The 19,482-nt window shown below is 42.4% G+C and overlaps 2 protein-coding genes across 3 annotated transcripts; one reads left to right on the top strand and one right to left on the bottom strand.

Moving 5' to 3' along the window:
• Positions 1-321: 321 nt before the first annotated feature.
• Positions 322-11,016, top strand: tmc2b (transmembrane channel-like 2b). 2 transcript variants are annotated; one of them, XM_071923988.1, is made up of 21 exons: positions 322-367; positions 655-696; positions 1,119-1,539; positions 2,340-2,351; positions 3,094-3,237; positions 4,526-4,616; positions 4,730-4,811; positions 4,953-5,059; positions 5,190-5,288; positions 5,639-5,781; positions 5,876-6,023; positions 6,366-6,560; positions 6,875-7,054; positions 7,222-7,380; positions 7,705-7,833; positions 8,504-8,571; positions 9,067-9,306; positions 9,769-9,894; positions 10,376-10,454; positions 10,555-10,684; positions 10,796-11,016. In XM_071923988.1, the coding sequence occupies exons 1-21, from the start codon at positions 322-324 to the stop codon at positions 11,014-11,016; spliced, it is 2,862 nt and encodes a 953-aa protein (XP_071780089.1). The 2 variants fall into 2 exon arrangements, with proteins under 2 accessions (XP_071780089.1, XP_071780099.1); XM_071923998.1 differs by lacking the exon at positions 2,340-2,351.
• Positions 11,017-11,890: 874 nt separating this feature from the next.
• LOC139930764 (aldehyde dehydrogenase 1A1-like) lies at positions 11,891-19,215 on the bottom strand. Its single transcript, XM_071924031.2, has 14 exons — positions 19,155-19,215; positions 17,706-17,884; positions 16,549-16,653; positions 16,233-16,373; positions 15,928-16,057; positions 15,701-15,762; positions 15,061-15,189; positions 14,751-14,864; positions 14,200-14,302; positions 13,359-13,543; positions 13,096-13,260; positions 12,758-12,915; positions 12,230-12,304; positions 11,891-11,963 (listed from the first exon to the last, which is right to left on the bottom strand). The coding sequence occupies exons 1-14, from the start codon at positions 19,213-19,215 to the stop codon at positions 11,891-11,893; spliced, it is 1,680 nt and encodes a 559-aa protein (XP_071780132.2).
• Positions 19,216-19,482: the final 267 nt, after the last annotated feature.

The raw sequence follows: 19,482 nt of genomic DNA, 5'->3' as shown, positions 1-19,482 counted from the left end.
AGATTATCATCTGTCAGACTCTTTCTTTGGCGGTCGTCAAGGAGCCCAGCCTTTGAACAGCCCAAACAGAGGCGCACCTGTTGCTGCATGTGTGTGGGTGTGTTGGTGTGTGGGTTTGTGTGTGTGTGTGTGTGTGTGTGTGTGTGTGGTGTTAGTGAGTGAGTGAGTGTGTGTGTTGCTCAGCTGTTTGAGACAATACCTTCACAGGCATATCTGCTGCTCCTTCATCTGAGAGACCAAAGGATGGAGAGGAGGAAGAGACTGAAGTGAACAGAAGAATAAGAAGAGGGATACATTTAAACTAAAACACAACACAGCAGAATGCCTCCCAAGAAGAAAAATGATGTTGCAGTCAGGATAGATGATGGTGAGAAGGATTTTCTCTGCTATTGTGCTGGGAGGATTTTCTTTTCTTTTCTGGTTTTTTCCTACAGTGGATTTATTCTCTGCTTTGACCACCAACTAAATATTCACCGGCTTTCATTGCTTATCTGCATTCTGTGGTGTTTTGTAATTGCTTGAATGAACCAGATTAACACAGATCATGGCTTGATAATAGGTTATTGTTAAGTGATGGACTTCTACAAGTGGGAAGAATTATCCTCCCTAATTTGTGTGTGTGTGTGTGTGTGTGTGTGTTTTTCCATTTTCCAGTTGGGATGGAGGTTGATGCTGAGGTCGACAGTGGCAGTGAAGGTGAGTTTCCTTTTTATCAGTGAGATACAGTGTGAATGATGTGGGTGTCACTCTTTAATCTCTTGCACATTTGTCGGTGTGATGGGAAAAAATAGCAGTAATCTTTTACTGTCTGCCTTGTCTCTCCTCTATATCTCTTCTTAGTACTTTTTTCTATATTTTCCTCACACTTTGCCTTTCTTCCATGTTCACTCATTGGAATATTGTCAGGCCTTTTTGGCTCTGACATTTACACTCTTTATTATTGTTTGTTTGCATTTTTGTGATGTAGGAATTTAAGCTAATTCCACTGTTGCACTCATTTTAAGTCACTCTGGATGAGAGTGTCAGCTAATTGGCTAAAATGTAAATGTAGTGTAAATGTATTGTGTGTGTGTTTGTGTGTGTGTAAAGTAAAATGGGTATATATGTGTGTGTCTCAGATGAGGCCAGGAGGAGAGCTAAAAACAGGAGAGCCAAACCACCTCCACGCAAAAGCAGAAGGGTCAGTGATGATGAGGAGGAGGAAGAGGATGAGGATGAGGCGCCGAGGAAGAGAGGACGAAAGAAGAAGGCCAAGTCCCAAGACAGTGATGAAGATGAGGAGGACGATCAGCGGAGTGTGAAAAGCAAAACTTCGAAAGCCTCCAACAAAAAGAAGAGGGCTGTCAAGAAGGAGAGCGAGGCGGAGAGCGAGGAGGAGAGCGAGGAGGAGCGAGGGAAGAAGAAAAAAGGAGGGAAAGCGGCGACCAAAAAGGATAAAGAGGAGCAGAACAAGGAGAAGAAGGGAGATGCTAAAGGGAAAGGAGGAAAGGATAAAGGCAATGAGAAGGACAAGAAAAAGAAGAGTGGGAAGTTCAGCAGGTGCAGTATTCTCTGAGAGCCGTTTCTCACCTGTATGCTCCACACACCCACATGAGCTTTTCCTCCACTCAGCCTCATGTAGGAGGGAGGACTGCTGGCAGACTTTGGGCTAATATGAAGCTACATGGCATATATTCAGGAAGATGAAACATTCAACACTAAATTTACACTTGTCTACCTGAATATATGGTATTTATATCTGGTTGATTTTAAATGTAGGAGGCAATGTTCAGTCAAGCCGTTAGATGGGAGATGCTGTTAATGTACTAGGAAATGATCCTGAGAGATTACTATAAAACTTCTAATAGTGGCCCAGGCCTTTATTTGTATCAACAACCAAAATGAGCAGGCAGTTATTAGAAGAAGTCTATTATCAGAGACGGACTTTTAATTAATCAGCATTAGAAAGCTGATTAATTAAGTCAAAGCTGATTTATGTGTACTGTGAACACAAACCTATGGTAAAATATTGAATTTGTAGCTGCATGTCTCATAGCACAAAGACAGACAATACCTGTGCCAAACAGATTGCAAGATGCATTGTAATTGTAATGGCTATATGAAGCTGGGATATCGAAAGAAACACAGGATTAGTAATTTACTGGACCCAGTGTTTATTAGTGACAGGCTTTTATTTGCTTGAATATGACGACCTCCCAAGCTTCTTTAAGAGAAAGGCTACTGTGAGACTGGACATTTATTAGAAGTTTTACGGTAGGCATAGAATTGAGTTATGGTGAACAAGGCTGGATGGTGCAGATTTTTGGCTGCTCTGTCAGATTCTTGTTGGTGCGTATAAGGTCATCTAGTCGGTCTCATTCATTCATTCATTCATTCATTCATTCATTCACTGCTGCCATAAAAACTAAGAAAACAAAACATCCTGTGATGCAATGGAGCTTCATAGAAAGTGCTTGGTGCTTAGTTGCATTCAAGTAGCCAATCCAGTGACATGAAAGAAGGGTTTTTACCCTTGGTGAAAAGCTTTTTAGTCTGGTGTGGCAAAGTCCTTGCATCTAATGTCATTTGTCACCAAATCTTTGAAACCTGCTTATATCAACTAAATTACAGGGAACAAGTGGAGCGATGACTGATAATTGGTTATTATTTGGACAATGTGATTATTATGTCGGTCACCAAACTATCTTGCACCAATGCACACAGAATGAGGGGAAAATTGGTCCTGAATGCTGCCATGATGTGAATGTTTTCAGATATGGCTTCCAAATAGATCTGTTGATTTTTGCTTGATGGCATGAGTCATATCTTGCCATATCTAATTAATAACTCATGTTAGCAAACATGGTATCATAGATGAAAATGAATGCAAAACTGACAACCTGAGAAAACAAGCTTTTTCATTGATCTTAAATAGGAGCACAGTTTTAATGAGTTGAGATTCAATGAGTTGTCACTCTTCTTCTATTTTATAAGTCTCTTCATCACAGGCAGATGAATGAGAGAGGTAAATTGAGGTTTTATATCCACTAAGGTTGGCTGCTGTAGCATCCTGACCAAGCCACATGGCACATGACAGCTCTCTCCCTGTCGCAGCTCCTCTTCCTCCGGGTCTGATGAAGATTCTCTGTCGGAGGGAGAGATGGCCGCCCTGAAGGAGGAGGTAGAGGAGAAGAAGAAACTGATTGCGACCTTAAGGAACAAACCCTGGCGCATGAAGAGGAGACTCGTACACCTTAAGTAAAGCAACAAACCAACACAATGGCCAACCTTCCCCCACATCCTCTGCCTGTTTGCTTGTAGTTCATTTCTGAATCTGGTTTTGAGGTTATTGCTTGCTGTGTTTTGTTCTCTCTGCCTGTTGCTCTTAACTGCAAAATTGTGTTTATCCTTACCAGTATTTTACTCATTGCTTATTTGCTTTTTGCTCATTGACTATTGCTTACCAGTAATTTGCTTATTGCTTACCATCACTCATGTCATGTACATGTGATGCCTGCCATGCATTATTAAAGCTTTTTCACCGCTGCTTTGCCTGTTTGATATTCCTCTTTCTCAGTGCTGTGATCTGCATACGCTGAAAACTACTTTGGTGCAACACAAAGTAGACAATTATGAAACTGAAACTTGTTTGGACTTGGTTTCCCAAATCACCATTGCAAATCAATGTCTGCTTTTGGGAAACTGGACCTTGGTAGAAATAAGGATAAACTGTTAATAATAATATCTGCTCACACAAGTAATGGATTGCAGCTCATTTCAGGAAGCATGCCAGGGCTAGTCAGACTGTTCTTGTGATAAAATTTAATACCACACATTGACAATAGCAACCGTCATTTCATTCAGTTCAGTCATTCCTATGTTTGTGAGATGAGCACATGAAGCCTGGTTGTGATCTAAACATCTCACGAAATGTAACTTCGTCTGCAGAGATGACAGGACAGCCACGGATTGGGATTAATCAGTGTTTCTCACAAGCACTGGCACACACACACACACACACACACACACACACACACACACACATAGGGCTGGCTGTAGTTCAGGCTGCTGGACATCTTCACTCAGTGTTGGAACAGAGTAAACACAGCAGTAAATTTGCCTTGCCAGAGCCAAGGTTGGAAGTTGGCATTGGAGTGTGTGTGTGTGTGTGTAGGTGTGTGTGTGTGTGTGTGTGTTTGTGTTTGTGTATGTGTATGTGGGTGTGTATGTTTCTCTATGTACAGATCAGTGTAAGCAAAGGCTCTAGGCAGGGAACAAGATAGGTGAGACGCCTTGACTTTTTCATGAGCCTGACACTGTTTAATGCATGCCATTGTGGCTGACTGGCCCGCTGCTTGCCGACTCATTCTGCTCAATGCTCTTTCCATGTGCTGTTTATCATCAATCAGACAGCAATCGCAAGCTTGTCTTAATTCCTCGGTTTACTACACAAAATAATTCAAAGCTTCAGAGTTCCAGTTCCTTACTCTATCACTTAATTCCACTGGGTGATGGTGCTTCTTTTCCTCTCTGGTTGGTCAAACAGGGAGGCCCAGGAGTTTGTTGAGAAGTTTGAAGGAGCTCTTGGGAAAGGAAAAGGCAGGAAGCTCTATGCATACAAAGTTATGATGGCCAAGGTAACATGCCAACTTTGTTCACACTTCAAGCTAAGATATTACATCACTGAAAATGATACTATGAATGCAGGAACTGGGGCAATTACACAGTTTTTACGTACTTTTTTTTTCAGAAACTAATCAAGTTTAAACGTGACTTTGAGAACTTCAAAACAGCCTGCATACCCTGGGAGAGGAAGATTAAGGAAGTAGAAAGTTGGTACCACTATGACATTATGGCTCTGATGCACATTTGATTGAAATGAGTGATTGACTGGGTCATGTTGCTTACGAGCTGCCCTAATTGTATCACTGTATGTGTAAGTTATGTTCTGTTTTGTCCTTCACTGATCATAGGTCACTTCGGGTCGTCTGTGGCATCTTACTTTATTTTTCTGAGGTGGATGTATGGTCTGAATCTGGTCCTGTTTGGGTTCATGTTTGGACTAGTGGTGCTGCCAGAGGTACAGTCTTTCTCATAATGCATGCTGGCAAGTGATATCTGATGTAACAGACATTGTGCATGCTATCAGTTACCCATACATCGGTATAATAGCCTTCTCCTTTTCCACCACCCTCCTCCTCTGTCTTTAGGTTCTCATGGGTCTTCCCTATGGCTCCATTCCCAGGAAGACTGTTCCCAGACCAGAGCAGGACAGAGCCATGGATTTCTCTGTGCTCTTTGACTTTGGTGTGAGGAACTAAGCTTCATTCTTTAAACATTCAGCCTCAACTCATTTCAACAGAATACCTGCATAACATCAATGTGCTTTATGTTGTTATATTGGTAAATTAAGTTTCTAAGTCAAAATGACTTATATCACTTATTTACTTTACTAAAATCATGAATACATATGAAATATGTTTTCATAGATATTTAATATATATATACAGTATATATATATATATATATATATATATATATACAATATATGTGTCATAAATTTATGATGTATGACCGACACAGCTATTTGTACAGTAGTAAGTGTGTGTTATTTCCATTGCTTTAAGTATGAATATTAATTTGTATGCCTCACCAACAGGGATACTGCAAGTACTCTTTTTTGTTTTATGGGTACTATAACGACGAGCGAACCATCGGGCTGCTGCAGTTCAGACTCCCTCTGTCGTACCTGCTGGTGGGCGTCGGCATCTTCGGATACAGCCTGATGGTTGTCATTAGAACGTATGCAACACACACACACATGCAGGCACAGACATATGGCTTTCCTCCCCTGTCTTTCCCTCATTCTTTCTACTGTCTGTGTGTCTCTCCTCAGGATGGCTCGTAACGCAAATGAAGGAGGGGATGGGGCGGAGGAGGGAGAGTTCACCTTCAGCTGGAAGATGTTCACCAGCTGGGATTACCTGATAGGAAACCCTGAGACTGCAGACAATAAGTTTGCCTCCATTACCACCAGCTTCAAGGTTAGCAGGTGTGTGTGTGTGTCTGCATTTGTGTGTTTGGAGAATGAGAATGGCAGCTGACAAGTTTGAGGGCAGCAGTAGCCTAGAGCAGTGGTTCTTAATCTGGGGGTCAGCGTGTATGCCTCCTTTGATATAATGAAACAACTTAAAAAGGGGAAATCATTCTTTGCAACCACTGGCCTAGAGGTTAGAGAAGTGGACTTGTGACAGGAAGGTCACTGGTAAAATATAGGTGGGGCAAAGGAATGAGTAATGCCAGGACAGGGATTTTAAAATCAGGTATATATATCTCAGACTACTGCCTCTTCACTGCATTAATTGATGCATTTTTCCCTGCTGCAGGAATCCATCGTGGACGAACAGGAGAACCAGAAGGATGAGAACATCCACCTTCGTCGGTTCCTCAGGGTTCTGGCCAACTTCTTCATCTTGTGCAGCCTCGGAGGCAGCGGATTCCTCATCTACTTTGTGGTGAAACGATCTCAGGAGTTCGCTGAGATGGACGAGGATGAGCTCTCTTGGTTTGAAAAGAACGAGGCAGGTTGAGATGAACCTTTCACTGTTTTGGGATTTGTTTACCCTATAAGGTTGAACTAGAAGTCATTCCCATGTGTGTATTAGCTATGATCATGTTTTATTTGTTGTAATCCCCTGTGCTTGTACAAGTAACCCAATACACAATCATGGAGGAAATGACAGAAAATGGGGCAAGGTGTGGGTTTGCATGCAAGACAGTGTAAACTGAAGAGACGGTGACAGATTAAATGAGAGTGATTTCATTACAGGATAGAGTGTCCCTCTTTGTAAGAACAGAGATTTGCAACACTCCCTCTTTCCTCTACATGTATCAGGTGGAGTTTGTGATGTCTCTGCTGGGCCTGGTATGTCCTCCTCTGTTTGAGACCATTGCTGAGCTGGAGGAATATCACCCTCGAATTGCCCTCAAGTGGCAGCTGGGGCGCATCTTCGCCCTCTTCCTGGGAAACCTCTACACCTTCCTCTTCGCCCTGTTCGATGAGGTCAATGCCAAGGTAGGGTATGTGTTGTATTGATAGATGTGTGTGGTGTGGTGTGTGGATGGTTGTGTTTATGCATATCTGGGTTCACTTCCATACAGAAAAATAGTGCTACAAGTGCTAAAATCATGTATATTTCCATTGTGAATACACTGTACGCTTATATATTTTCCTTTCTTCAGCTGGAGAGAGAGAAGTCGATTAAGAACGCCACTATCTGGGCTTTGAATGAGTACTACGCCAACTACAGCGCCACCTACAACACCACAGACATTCCTCCTCCTGATGTCCACCCTGCCGACGCCATCAGAGGGCCCTGCTGGGAGACTGCAGTGGGAATAGTCAGTAGGCCAATTATGTAGAGCTGGACCACAAATTACCAAAGATATACATAAACGAATAGGTCATCCGTCTGGTTACCAGCTGTCATATTTTGTAATTTATCGAACTTATCTTGTAGGATTTTTCTATTAAATTTCTAAAAGTATTTAGATAAGGTACAAGCCCTATAAATGTGGTGTCGCTATCACATTTTCAGCGTCTCCGGGACCCCATTTTTTAACATATGGTCAAGTCATTGGGCTAATCAAGCACAAGAAACCAAAATGTACGATTTTGTATGTATATGTTCTTATTTCTTGTGCCTATTTTCTTCCACTGCGTAGGAATTTGTGAAGCTGATTGTGTCGGACATCCAGGTGACCTACTTGACCATCCTGATTGGTGACTTCCTGCGTGCTGTCATCGTCCGCTTCCTCAACTACTGCTGGTGCTGGGACCTGGAGGCTGGATTTGTGAGTGCTCAGTGTGTGTGTATGTGTGTGTGTGTGTGTGTGTGTGTGTGTGTGGGTGTGTGCTTGTGTGTGTATGTGTGTCGGGGTCCATGCATGTCTGTGTCAGTGTGTCATTGTATAGCACATGTTTGAGGGTGTGTGCGTGTTTGTGTTTGCATGGTTAAATGAACTGATGGACAATTAGTTTCTTTGCGCAGATATTTCACACATTACATAATTTGTGTGTATTGTACAGTATAAACGACTCAGTGAGTGTGAATGTTTGTCCACACAATATATCCATATATGTGAATGCATTCATGCAGTTGCATGTGTATGTACAGTATGTGTATCAGTATAATGAATGTTAAGATGTGTCGTTGTGTTGTGGCAGTACGGCATTCTGCGATTATTGAATACTATGTGAGTACAGTGCAGATCATGTTGAATCCAAGTCAACCTGATACCATACAATGACATCTGGCAAGACAGATGATCCGTAACATTCAGCGAAACTAGATACTGCAATGAGAACTTAATTACCGAGGTAGAGGGGGGGGGGGTATAGAGAGAGAGAGAGAGAGAGAAAGAGAGAGAGAGAGAGAGAGAGAAGGGCAGATGCAAAGTGAGATTGACCTAGTTTGTTTTAATTCAGGACATGTTGATGATGTGGTTGTGTTTATGATTCCAGCCATCATACGGAGAGTTTGACATCAGTGGAAATGTGCTTGGCCTCATCTTCAATCAAGGCATGATATGGTGAATTACTCCACACTGCATGTGACATTATTTTCTCTCTATCTGTTTCTGTCTAACTTTAAACATATAGTATGTACACTGGTGATTGAGTGGACTTATGAACGTGCCTGTGCAGTGAAAGATTATGTTTTCACTGAATTAAATTTCTCAAACTTGTCTGTCTTCTCCATCTCTATTGTGTCTATTTAATTTTAGTAGTATAGACTGCCTTCAAAAACTGTTGTAAGTGGAAATGGAATCTGGACTGTGAGATTATATCCAGTAATTTGAACTCTATATATTGTACATAAAGGAATTTTAAAAGTCTTGAAATGATGGTTGAGAGTGGTTACACATGGAGGCAAAGTGCTGCATAAGTATCTGAAAGTAATCACATTACATTAGTAAATTTGAGTGGATTATGTAAATGATCACATTTTGTTAATCACTAATCTGTAGCAGGTTAAATTTTTAAAATAACCTTCTTAACCCTGCTGTGACCCTCTTGTCCATCAGGATGGGGGCGTTTTATGCCCCAGGTCTGGTGGGTCTGAACGTTTTGCGTCTCCTGACCTCCATGTACTACCAGTGCTGGGCGGTGATGAGCTGCAACGTGCCCCACGCGAGAGTCTTCAAGGCCTCGCGCTCCAACAACTTCTACATGGGCCTGCTGCTGCTGGTGCTCTTCCTCAGCCTGCTGCCTGTAGTCTACACTATCATGACTTTGTCCCCCTCCTTCGACTGCGGGCCCTTCAGGTGCGTACGAGAGGTAGACCGCATACAGAGGCACAAATACACTCATGGACAGACAGTTACACACAAACACATCTAGGTTTCACACACACACAGACACACACATAATCCGGAAGTCTCTCACTTCAACATGTGCCATTTGGTGGACACTTTTATCCAAAGTCCCTTTATGTGTTACTATGAGTGTGTTCATTTTCAGCATGCATGGCTCCAGTGAGAATCAAATGTGAATTCAAAGCACTTGACACATGTTGGTTTTCATGTTGTATTCTGATATCAGACTTCCGGATTATGTGTGTGTGTCTGTGTGTGTGTGTGTGAAACCTAGATGTGTTTGTGTGCAACTGTCTGTCCATCTGACCTGTGCTTCTGACGGGCCGTGTTAGCGCCATGTTCTACCTGTTAAGCTATACAGGACCAGATCAGATATAGCATATATTTGATCCATGTGTTTCTGTCCTCCAGTGGCAGAGAGAAGATGTACGAGGTGGTGATGGAGACTATAGAAAGGGATCTACCGTCCTTCATAGGGAACATTTTCACCTACGCCACCAACCCTGGACTCATCATGCCTGCTGTTCTTCTCATGGTGTAAGAATCCATTTAAAATGACTGTTGCTGTAAATTTTGGTTCAGAATTACTGCTGGTGTAGAATTCTAAAAGTCAGAGGTGCAGTGTCACTCCATTTGAAGAGGTGGGACATAAACCTTTAAATGGGCATAACATGTAACACTGGAAAGGCCAAGCCACATTCAGTTGGTTATTTTCAATTTTAGGGTTAGGATTAGGGTTGAAGTATCTCAGCTTTTAAAATGTCCTTCCATGACTTTTCCAGACCCACTTTCTGTAAAAACCAGCGATTTTATATTTTACATTAGTTCTAATCTGTTTCGTTCTTCAATTGACAATTTGTTGGCCTTCTCTTAGAAAATCCATCGACCTTTGTAGTGTTCAAGTGTTTTAAGCATGATTGTAGTCCAGGCCTGGTACTCAATGCAAGGGAACTCATACACAGATGATTTAACACTGCAATGGGTTACACATAAGAGACTTAAAATGTTTATATAACAGGCTGGCACTCTACTACCTGAATGCCTTGTCGAAGGGATACCAACAGGCCAACATGGATCTTAAGAAGAAGATGCAGATGGTGAGTATGAGCTTCTCCTGTTCTCTTTTCTTTTTCCTCCTCTCCTTTGCTCAAAATGTAACCAAACCAACTTTTGTCTGGGTGCTGATGGACACTGTAGGCTCGCGACGAGGAGAAGAACCGTAGGAACAACAAGGACAGCACCAACCAAGTGATGAAAGACTTGGAGGACCTGCTGCCAAACAAGTCTCTGATACCTCCTCCCACTGAAGAGGAGCCACCCCCACCTGGTACACACACAAAACACACACACACACGCACACACACTCTATTATGTGCACCTGCTATCAGTAAATTTGCATCTGACTGTCCGCTTTGTTGCTCTCCATCTCTCGTCTCAGATGTCGTAAGTGAGAAGGGCAAGTCTCCCAAAATGAAGCCAGGTGCAGCAGCCAATGGGAAAGGGGTTAATCTGCAAAAGGACGTGTCATTGGCTGCCTCGAACCCCAGAGGTGCAGTGACCCGTGCCCCGGGACCGAGAGGGCCTCCTGGAAACGCCAGGGGTCCTCCTCCTGGGCCGGGGAGAGGCAGGGGTCGGGGCGGGCCTCCGCCAAGGCGATAGGAGTCCGGATTCATGGATCAAAATCTAGACAATACCTACAATACATCCACAACAACTACTGTATATAGGCATGACCACTACTTTGCTTGCCTGGAACTGAATGAGAGTGAAATCCCATAATTTCCTCAGTCAGAAATTGTAATGTATTGGGACTTTATGACATTATTATTGAGGTCAATAGACACAAAACTGACTGTGCCTTCTGGTGTCTGTATGCAAGATCAATGACGTCTTTATTACACTAAAAATGTCAAAAATTATCACACAGCAGCATGTTATAATACAGATATGGTAGCTAGGGCATCATCAAGTTTTCTGCATTTAAATGATCGGAGAGGGAGTTATTGGTTATCAATATGGGAAGGGCCTTTTATTGATTTCATTCGGAAATCACTTGCACTGTAAATAGTTTGTAAAATGTCTTTCTATTTTATTTTTTGTATGACACCTAATAAAATAAATCAGATATAGCATGTCTGCTCTGCATTACAGGCATCAAGGTGCTACTTCAACTCTCAACTCTCAATGTACAAAAAACACACATTCCCTATGCTAACACATGACAGCCAGTTCTACTATAGAGCACATACTGTACATTAAACTGTTTATGTAATATGTCTGAGATAGTACACTATAAGAATATAGATGAATGGAAGTCAGCATTTCCATATTAATATCAAGAGACAAAACATTCATATGAAATAAAAAAAAAATAAAGAAAAGAATAAATGTTCATGGAAAATCTAGTTGGAGTCTCCCCGAAGTATGATGCCTCGGAAACATCTGGGTGTCATATGATAATTCCCAAAAAAGTCTGTGGAGCAGCTGAAGGCGTGGGATGGTTCAGAACACTTTAGTCCAGTGTATGACGGCGTTATGAGTTCTTCTGAGAGATTTTGATGGTGACCGCCTTGACCTCAGTGTACTCCTGAAGAGCATACTCCCCCCTGAAATAAACACACACTATTGATAATTACAGAAAAAAAATTATCCATGCAATACAGACAGGTTTCCACACACTAGATGAGCACCATCTACCAGTTAGGTGCCACTGTTACAAATACCAACTTATTACTGTCAGCTGCTGAAACATCTCCTATGCTGGACATGCACAGAATGACAGACAGGTAAAATTGCTACTACCATGCACCGTGCATGCCATACCAGTCATAAAACTGGATAAAACAGAGAACAGTGCGATGGTGTCACTCACAGTTCTCTTCCATTCCCCGACATCTTGAAGCCACCGAAGGGACACTGAGCACTCATAGCATTGTAGCAGTTCACCCTGCAACAGAGCAACCAGCACACGAAGACTGAATCATACTGTACCACTTCATGAAAATCAAAGTTTGGACTTAATACTGTCGCATTCGTTGGGGCAGAAAATGGCTGGCAAAATACATATAGAACATGATTATAAAACTTGTCTCACCTTGGTAAAATGTTTTCACTTTTTTAGCACACATGCCTCTACAAGAGTCTATGGTCAATTATTAATGCTGGCCACTCTGGGGACTTGTACTCAATTTACTTTCACTTTGAAAACTTAGTCTAAAAATAATTTTAAACCGCAAAGGCAACAATATACACATAGGCAACATTTTCATTCTGGGTACATGATCCTGCTTACAATTATTGAGAGCAGAGAAAATCCCAAAGGCATGTGTTAGTGTGCTGGAGAGTGAAAATATTATTCCAAAGTGCAACATCACTTGATTAAAGAGGAGCTGCTCCATACCAGACCATGCCAGCCTGTAGAGCAGAGGAGACTGTGAGGGCCTTGTCGATGTCGCTAGTGAACACTCCTGCTGCCAGGCCGTACTGGGTGGCATTGGCTCTCTGGATGACTTCCTGCACGCTACGGAAACACATGATCTGCTGCACTGGACCAAAAATCTGAGAAGGATGGATGGAGACAGAGAGGGAGAGGAAAGGAGGAGAAACGTGGTGTTGAGAGGATGAAAGGGTTAGAGGAGGGAGACAAAAGAAGAGTTAAGACAGATGATCCATTTGTTGTGTGCACCTAGTGTGGTTGTGTGGTTGTGTGTGTGTGTGTGTGTGTGTGTGTGGGTATACCTCCTCCTTGGCGATGCGCATATCATCTGTGACATTGGAGAAGACGGTGGGTTGGATGAAAAGTCCCCTCTGACCCCATGCAGACCCTCCACACTCCAGCGTGGCTCCCTCTCTCTCCCCGCTCGCTATCAGCTCCATTATCTTATCAAACTGCTTCTGGTCAATCTGGAGAGAAACACAGTCAGAAAACGTAGAAAACTCCCTCTTAGATCCACACATCTGTATTGTGAAAGGCCAACATTGTGTAATCAACATTTTACTACCTGTGGTCCCTGGTCCACTCCTGGCAGCAGCGGGTCTCCCAGTACTTTGGATCTGGCCTTCTCTACACTGCGGCGGACAAACTCGTCATAGATGGGCTCCTCTACGAACACCCTGGACCCAGCCAGGCAGCACTGGCCCTGGTTGAAGAACAGACCGCTGTGGGCCTGCTCCACCGCATACTCTACTGTGAGACAGACGGACAGATTACAGTTCAACACGCTGCTGCCAGACTCTTGACAGGAGTTAAGAAGACACAGCACATTACCCCCATTTTAGCTTCAGTTGCTATTGCTACCAGTGCAATTGAGGATTTTTAAAATGTTATTGATCGCCTTTTAAGGCACGTTTTGGATTAGCGCCTAGCAAAATCTTTGAGCTTTTATCCAATATGAGCCCAAGCTCAGCCTCAGGCAGCGCTCTTCTGGCTGTTCCACAGTCTAGACTGAAGACTAAAGGTGATCGAGTTTCTCCATCGGGTCTCTACAGGCTCTGGAAAGACCTGCCTGACAAGATCAGGCTAGCCAACTCAGTGTCTCCCTTTAAGACACTTTAGGCTTGCTTTTACTCAAACTATAGTCTGTATTCTATTTTTATTTGTTTTAATTTGTCTCTTGTAAAGCACTTTGTAACTCTGTTTTAATAACTGCTCTATAAATAAAGTTTATTATTATAGTATAGAGACGTCAATGTTCATAATTGTGGCCAAAGAAGGAGCAGAGGTTGGGGAAAACAAGTGTCCCTTCTGGCCATGGATCAACATTTGCATACAGTAAGGGAACCTATATCAAGGTCTATCTCGTTTTCACATCTAGCAACTACTGTAAAAAAAAAATTACTCACAATCACAGTCAGCAAAGACAATATTGGGGTTTTTGCCACCCAGTTCTAGCGTGATTCTTTTCAGGTTGGTGTCTCCTGCGGCCTTCTGGATGAGTTTCCCAACCTGGCAACCGATGGCAACAGCATAAAACACACAGTTACGTTACGGTGAAAGAGCTACACAACATCATTAAACCTGGCAAAATGAGGTAAGAGACACTAGCAATCAGTGCCAACACTCCAAAAATCAAGTCAACTAGACTAGACTAGACTAGAATAAACTAGAATAGAATAGAATAGAATAGAATAGAATAGAATAGAATAGAATAGAATAGAATAGAATAAAATAAAATAAAATAGAATAGAATAGAGTCCACTAGGTTAAACTACAATAGGATAGAATAAGATTGGACAAAATAGAATAAAACAACAAAATAGAAATAAAACAATAAAACAACAGAGGAGAAGAAAAAGTACTGAACAGAATGGAATAGAATAGAATAGAATAGCAGAGAATAGAATAGAATAACTTCAAGTTGTTTAATTTGACGTTTATTTCAGTAGATACTAACGGCAGTTGATCCAGTGAAGGCTACTTTGTCGATGTCCATGTGGTGGGAAATGGCACAGCCTGCTGTCTGGCCGTAACCTGGCAACACGTTCACCACACCTGGAGGAAACCCGGCCTGAACACACAGAGAGGGAAGGACACAGACACACAATAACTACTGCATCTGTTCTTCTTCAATCAAGGCATATTTTTAGAGCAGTTTACTTTTACAGGCAGGTCTTAGCAATTTCTGATTACAAGCTTATTGCTCTTGTCCACCTGTTCCTTCTTTCTTATATTGATGTGGAGGAAAAGCAATAATGGTAACGAACCTCTTTGATGAGCGCTGCCATGTGCAGGGCTGTGAGTGGGGTCTGTTCGGCAGGTTTGATGACTACAGTGTTTCCGCAGCACAGAGCCGGAGCGATCTTCCACGCAAACATCATCACCGGGAAATTCCACTGCAGACCAAAATGCATCCACATGGTCGATTTACAACAGGAAGAACTTAGATACAATAAAGTCTCTTGTAAGTATAATTTCTATTTCATAAGCATGACAAATTACTTTGATCTGTCTTTCTTTTGCAGCAGGTATGTTCAGATGTACACAGTACTGGTTACAGTAATAATCAGTTTAAGGCGATAGTTAAATTAAAGTGATTAAAGTGTCTACATGGTTTGAAGTAACACCATTTGCCTCAAAAACCTGGATTTACATTTATTTGTTCTCACACAGCATGCTGCCTTTATGGATCAACCTTCTCTGTGACATTTCTGTCAAACGCACACTGAATGAAGTCACAGTAAAATGTTTGGCAAAAAAGAACAGCAATTTTATAGTAAGGTGTTGAAATCACAGTTTCTACAGTCGAGAGTATTGCCTTAATCAGATGAACATTGGATCATTAGAGTGCGTGTAAATGCACCCAATCTCTATTTCTTTTCTATTTATAATATTTTTTCTACTCACAGGAATGATCTGGCCACACACTCCAATGGGCTCATGTCGTGTGTAAGTGAAATACTCTCCATCTGAAAATTATTTTTTTGCATGGATATTTTTAAACACATTATGAGTCACAGCTTGTATGTTAAAATAGAATTGTCAGCTGTAACATAAGATATCATTTTTACACATTTTTCACATTGTGAGCGGTCAGAGTGTTTGCAACCAAAACTGAAAAGGAAGCCACTCACCTATTGGGATGGTTTTGCCGTGGATCTTGTCTGCCCAACCACCGTAATATCTCAAGGTTTTGATTGTGGCCATCAGGTCTACAAAGAATGCCATGAGAAACACTTTCCCAGAGTCCAGAGCCTCTAGGGTCTAGAAATACAGAGAAACACACTAATTATTATACAAAGGCCAGATCTATTACCACTGACAACAGGTAATAAATTAACTGTCCACACACTGCAACCGCAAGTTCCTGTAGTGTGTGTGTTTATGTGTATGGGTATGTGTGTGTGTGTGTGTGTGTGTGTGTGTGTGTGTTCCTCACTGCCAGTAGTAGCTGGTCTCTCTCCACCAAGTCAGCCAGTCTGCTGAGCAGGTGACCACGGTCCGAGGCGTCCATGGATCGCCATGGTGACCCCATCTGGAAGGCGGCTCTGGCACTCCTCACTGCCTTGTCTACATCCTCCTACAAGAGGTTGGAGTTGAGGTGGTCACTTACACAAACAATACACACATACACACAAACACCTGTACACAAAAATACATACAAGAACAATATGTACACACACACTATTATTATATTATATACACAAATTCCTCAGCTGCTAGTACAGAGGCACAAACCCCATCAGTATACTTACTGCGTCGGCCTCCTCCACTTCACACAGTAACTCTGCTGTAGCAGGATTATACACAGGAATCTTCCTCCCGCTGCATGACTCGTGCCACTCGTTGTTGATGAACAGCTGAAATAGAATGATACTGATCATGATTCTTCTATTATTATCCCCCCTGGACTCAAAGCAGATCAAAGACAGTCCTCGACGCAAGATGGAGAAATGTATCAGCTTTTCCCAGTCTGATGAAATTAATAACAGGCTTGTCATTTTGCTTGCTCTTGATATTTTTATGACATGCATCTGCAAGTTGTAAAGCATGTAGATTAAAAGAGTAAATCCAGGTAATTACCTTCAACAGTAACCAAACTGATAAAGGCCCAGTAAATATTTTACCGTCTTCCTCTGTTGCTGGGAACTATCTTTCATGTCGTTAAAACCAGACTCCCATTCTGCTCTAGAACAGGCTACTAATTACAAACCGACACGCCATATTTTTTCCTTTTTCCTTTGGACACAAACCATAAATACTAAATTACTACATCATTGGTACACAATGCCTTATTGAAGGGGGAGCATGAAGGGATTAACAACAGGTTGAGTCACCCAAATGTCGACTGAGTCATAAAACTCAGGTGCGTCTGTACCATGCTCTGCCAAATAAGAAAGAAAAACTGTAAGTGAAATACTCCCAATCTGACAAAGAATGTTTTTTTGCATACAGGGTACAGGTTACAGGTTCAGGATGAAAAGAGAACTGTGAACTGTAAACTGTAAACTGTAGATGCATTTCTTACATTTCTACACTTTTTTCAGATTCTGACATTTCAGTGTTCACCACCAGAATCACAATCAGAACCTGACTTCCTGATGGAAAACACCCAACTCGCCTACAGTACCATGGTAACAGCTGAGATAGCAAAACTTCCTCCTCCTGGGATTGATTAACATATTTTAACAAATTGTCTGAGTCTTGTGTATCTTTGTGGTAATCCAGATGGACTTCTGTATCTTTTACACTGTGTTCCTTTGCTGAGAGCCTAATTGCCCTCTAGGACAAATGAAACCTGAACCAAACTGGACCTCAGTGATTTAGTGCCGCTCCACAATCATCCCTCAGCTTTTGTTGGATTCTTACTGCTTGGACTCTTTGCCACTGAATTCACTGGTTCTGGGTTCACCTTAGTGTATTGGATGGGGAGGTCAGGGATCGGCATGGGCAGGGCCTGAGTCTCAGGTCCGTCTGCACACTGTGGTCTGTGGCTCTGGCTCTGGTTTGGTCCCTGGTGACTGCGTCCATTACCAGGCTGCTTCTGGTGGCCGTTGTCGGGCTGGGAGCTCATGTTGACCTGCTTTCCTTCTGGAAGAGACACAAATGGAAAGCAGTGTGTGTACTTGTGTCTGTGTGTCTGCGTGCGTGCTTGTTAGCGTGCGTGCATGTGCGACTGCATGTTTACCCGCACACTGCGCTGCGCTTGATTACATAAGTGAAAATGTGGATCACTGAGTGAGAATAGCTCCTTCGTGTTTTGTCATAACCCTGTGCATAAGATGCCATCCCATCCCTTTGGAGCAGAGAGAAGCCGTGCCAAATGAGGGATTGGCATTGTCAGCGGGGTAACACCACGGGTTCAAGGGTTACGACTGGCACCGTAAAGTCGGGCTGGCTCCGAGCTCTGGACTGGACTGACCTCATTAGAACAGAGAGGATCTGAGGACAGCAGGACACCAGACCTGGCCAAACACTGCGGAGGTGTGCTTGATTTCAATTGCAAAAAAACTTTCAGCTTGGTCAAAAATGGACTCCACTTAGAAAGTAAGAAAAGATGAGTCAAGCAGCCTGTTTTTATTTTCCCCAACATTTGAGAATTAGTCATATAGGGAAAACTACTGATGGTTTCTGCTACTATTCTACCTGAAGAGGTGATAAGGCTCTGAGCTTTTCACAAAGGAAAGGAGAGTACTAGAAGTACTGCATCTGACACACACACACACACACACACACACACACACAGATTTTAGCCTATACAGACGCAATTACACAATTGACATTAACACATAATAAACATTTGGTTGCCTTATTCATAACTGAAGGCATCTAACTTAAAACATCTCACTCCTTTCTAATTGTTCATTTTTAAAAAGTTAATCTGTATTCATTTTTTTATCCTTAGCATATCCTCACTATTAGGCCTGTTAATTTCTGACAGAGAAATTATGTAAATAATTTATTATAGCCTAATTGGTTGATATTTAAACAATGTAAATAGTTCAGTATTATACTGAGAAAAAAGGAAATAAATGAATCCATTACTATTCACAAATGCAATGTAGGTTAAATGTCTTTAATTCTGTGCTGAATAACGAACTTTGACATAATTAGTATAGGACAATTTTATCCAGATTATGTCAGTAATTGACAACATAGCCTGAGATCACACACACAGCTAGTATTCACACATCAAATATTTACACATGAAATGTTGTGAGAGTTTAAAAATGTCTTGAGAGGCTGAGAATTAAGATAAGATAAAAAGGTAAACTCAAATACGGGCTGTAAACGGATGGTTGTCAGCATGAGCATGATTCACTTCAAAAAGAAAGTACTTGAGGAAGAAGAGTGTCATTACCTGTGCACGCTGCTGGTGAAGTGCCTGCAGTCTGATGGATCTCCACTCCAGTCACGGGCATGATGTCAGCCGGTCTGACTGTCAGCGGTGCTCAACTGTCGAGTCGGACCGGACACCCGCCGCCCTCCTTATATACGTTCACTCCCTACACACTCCCGCTCCTTATGGGAAGCAGTGGAAGGAACGTAACCGTCTCACCCACCGGGAGTATAGCGAAGGGTCCCGCGCCTCCGGGGGCCCGGGGGCACGCGCTAATCAGCGTTCAGACGGAACCAATCCTAGTTACCCCACGTGCCCCGCGAGGCAGGCAGGCGCGCGCACCGCTCAG

This window comes from Centroberyx gerrardi, chromosome 8 (assembly GCF_048128805.1).
Source record: "Centroberyx gerrardi isolate f3 chromosome 8, fCenGer3.hap1.cur.20231027, whole genome shotgun sequence".
NCBI classification, from domain to species: domain Eukaryota; kingdom Metazoa; phylum Chordata; class Actinopteri; order Beryciformes; family Berycidae; genus Centroberyx; species Centroberyx gerrardi.
Note: the sequence above shows the minus strand (reverse complement) of the source record. Positions and strands in the feature narration are given on the sequence as shown.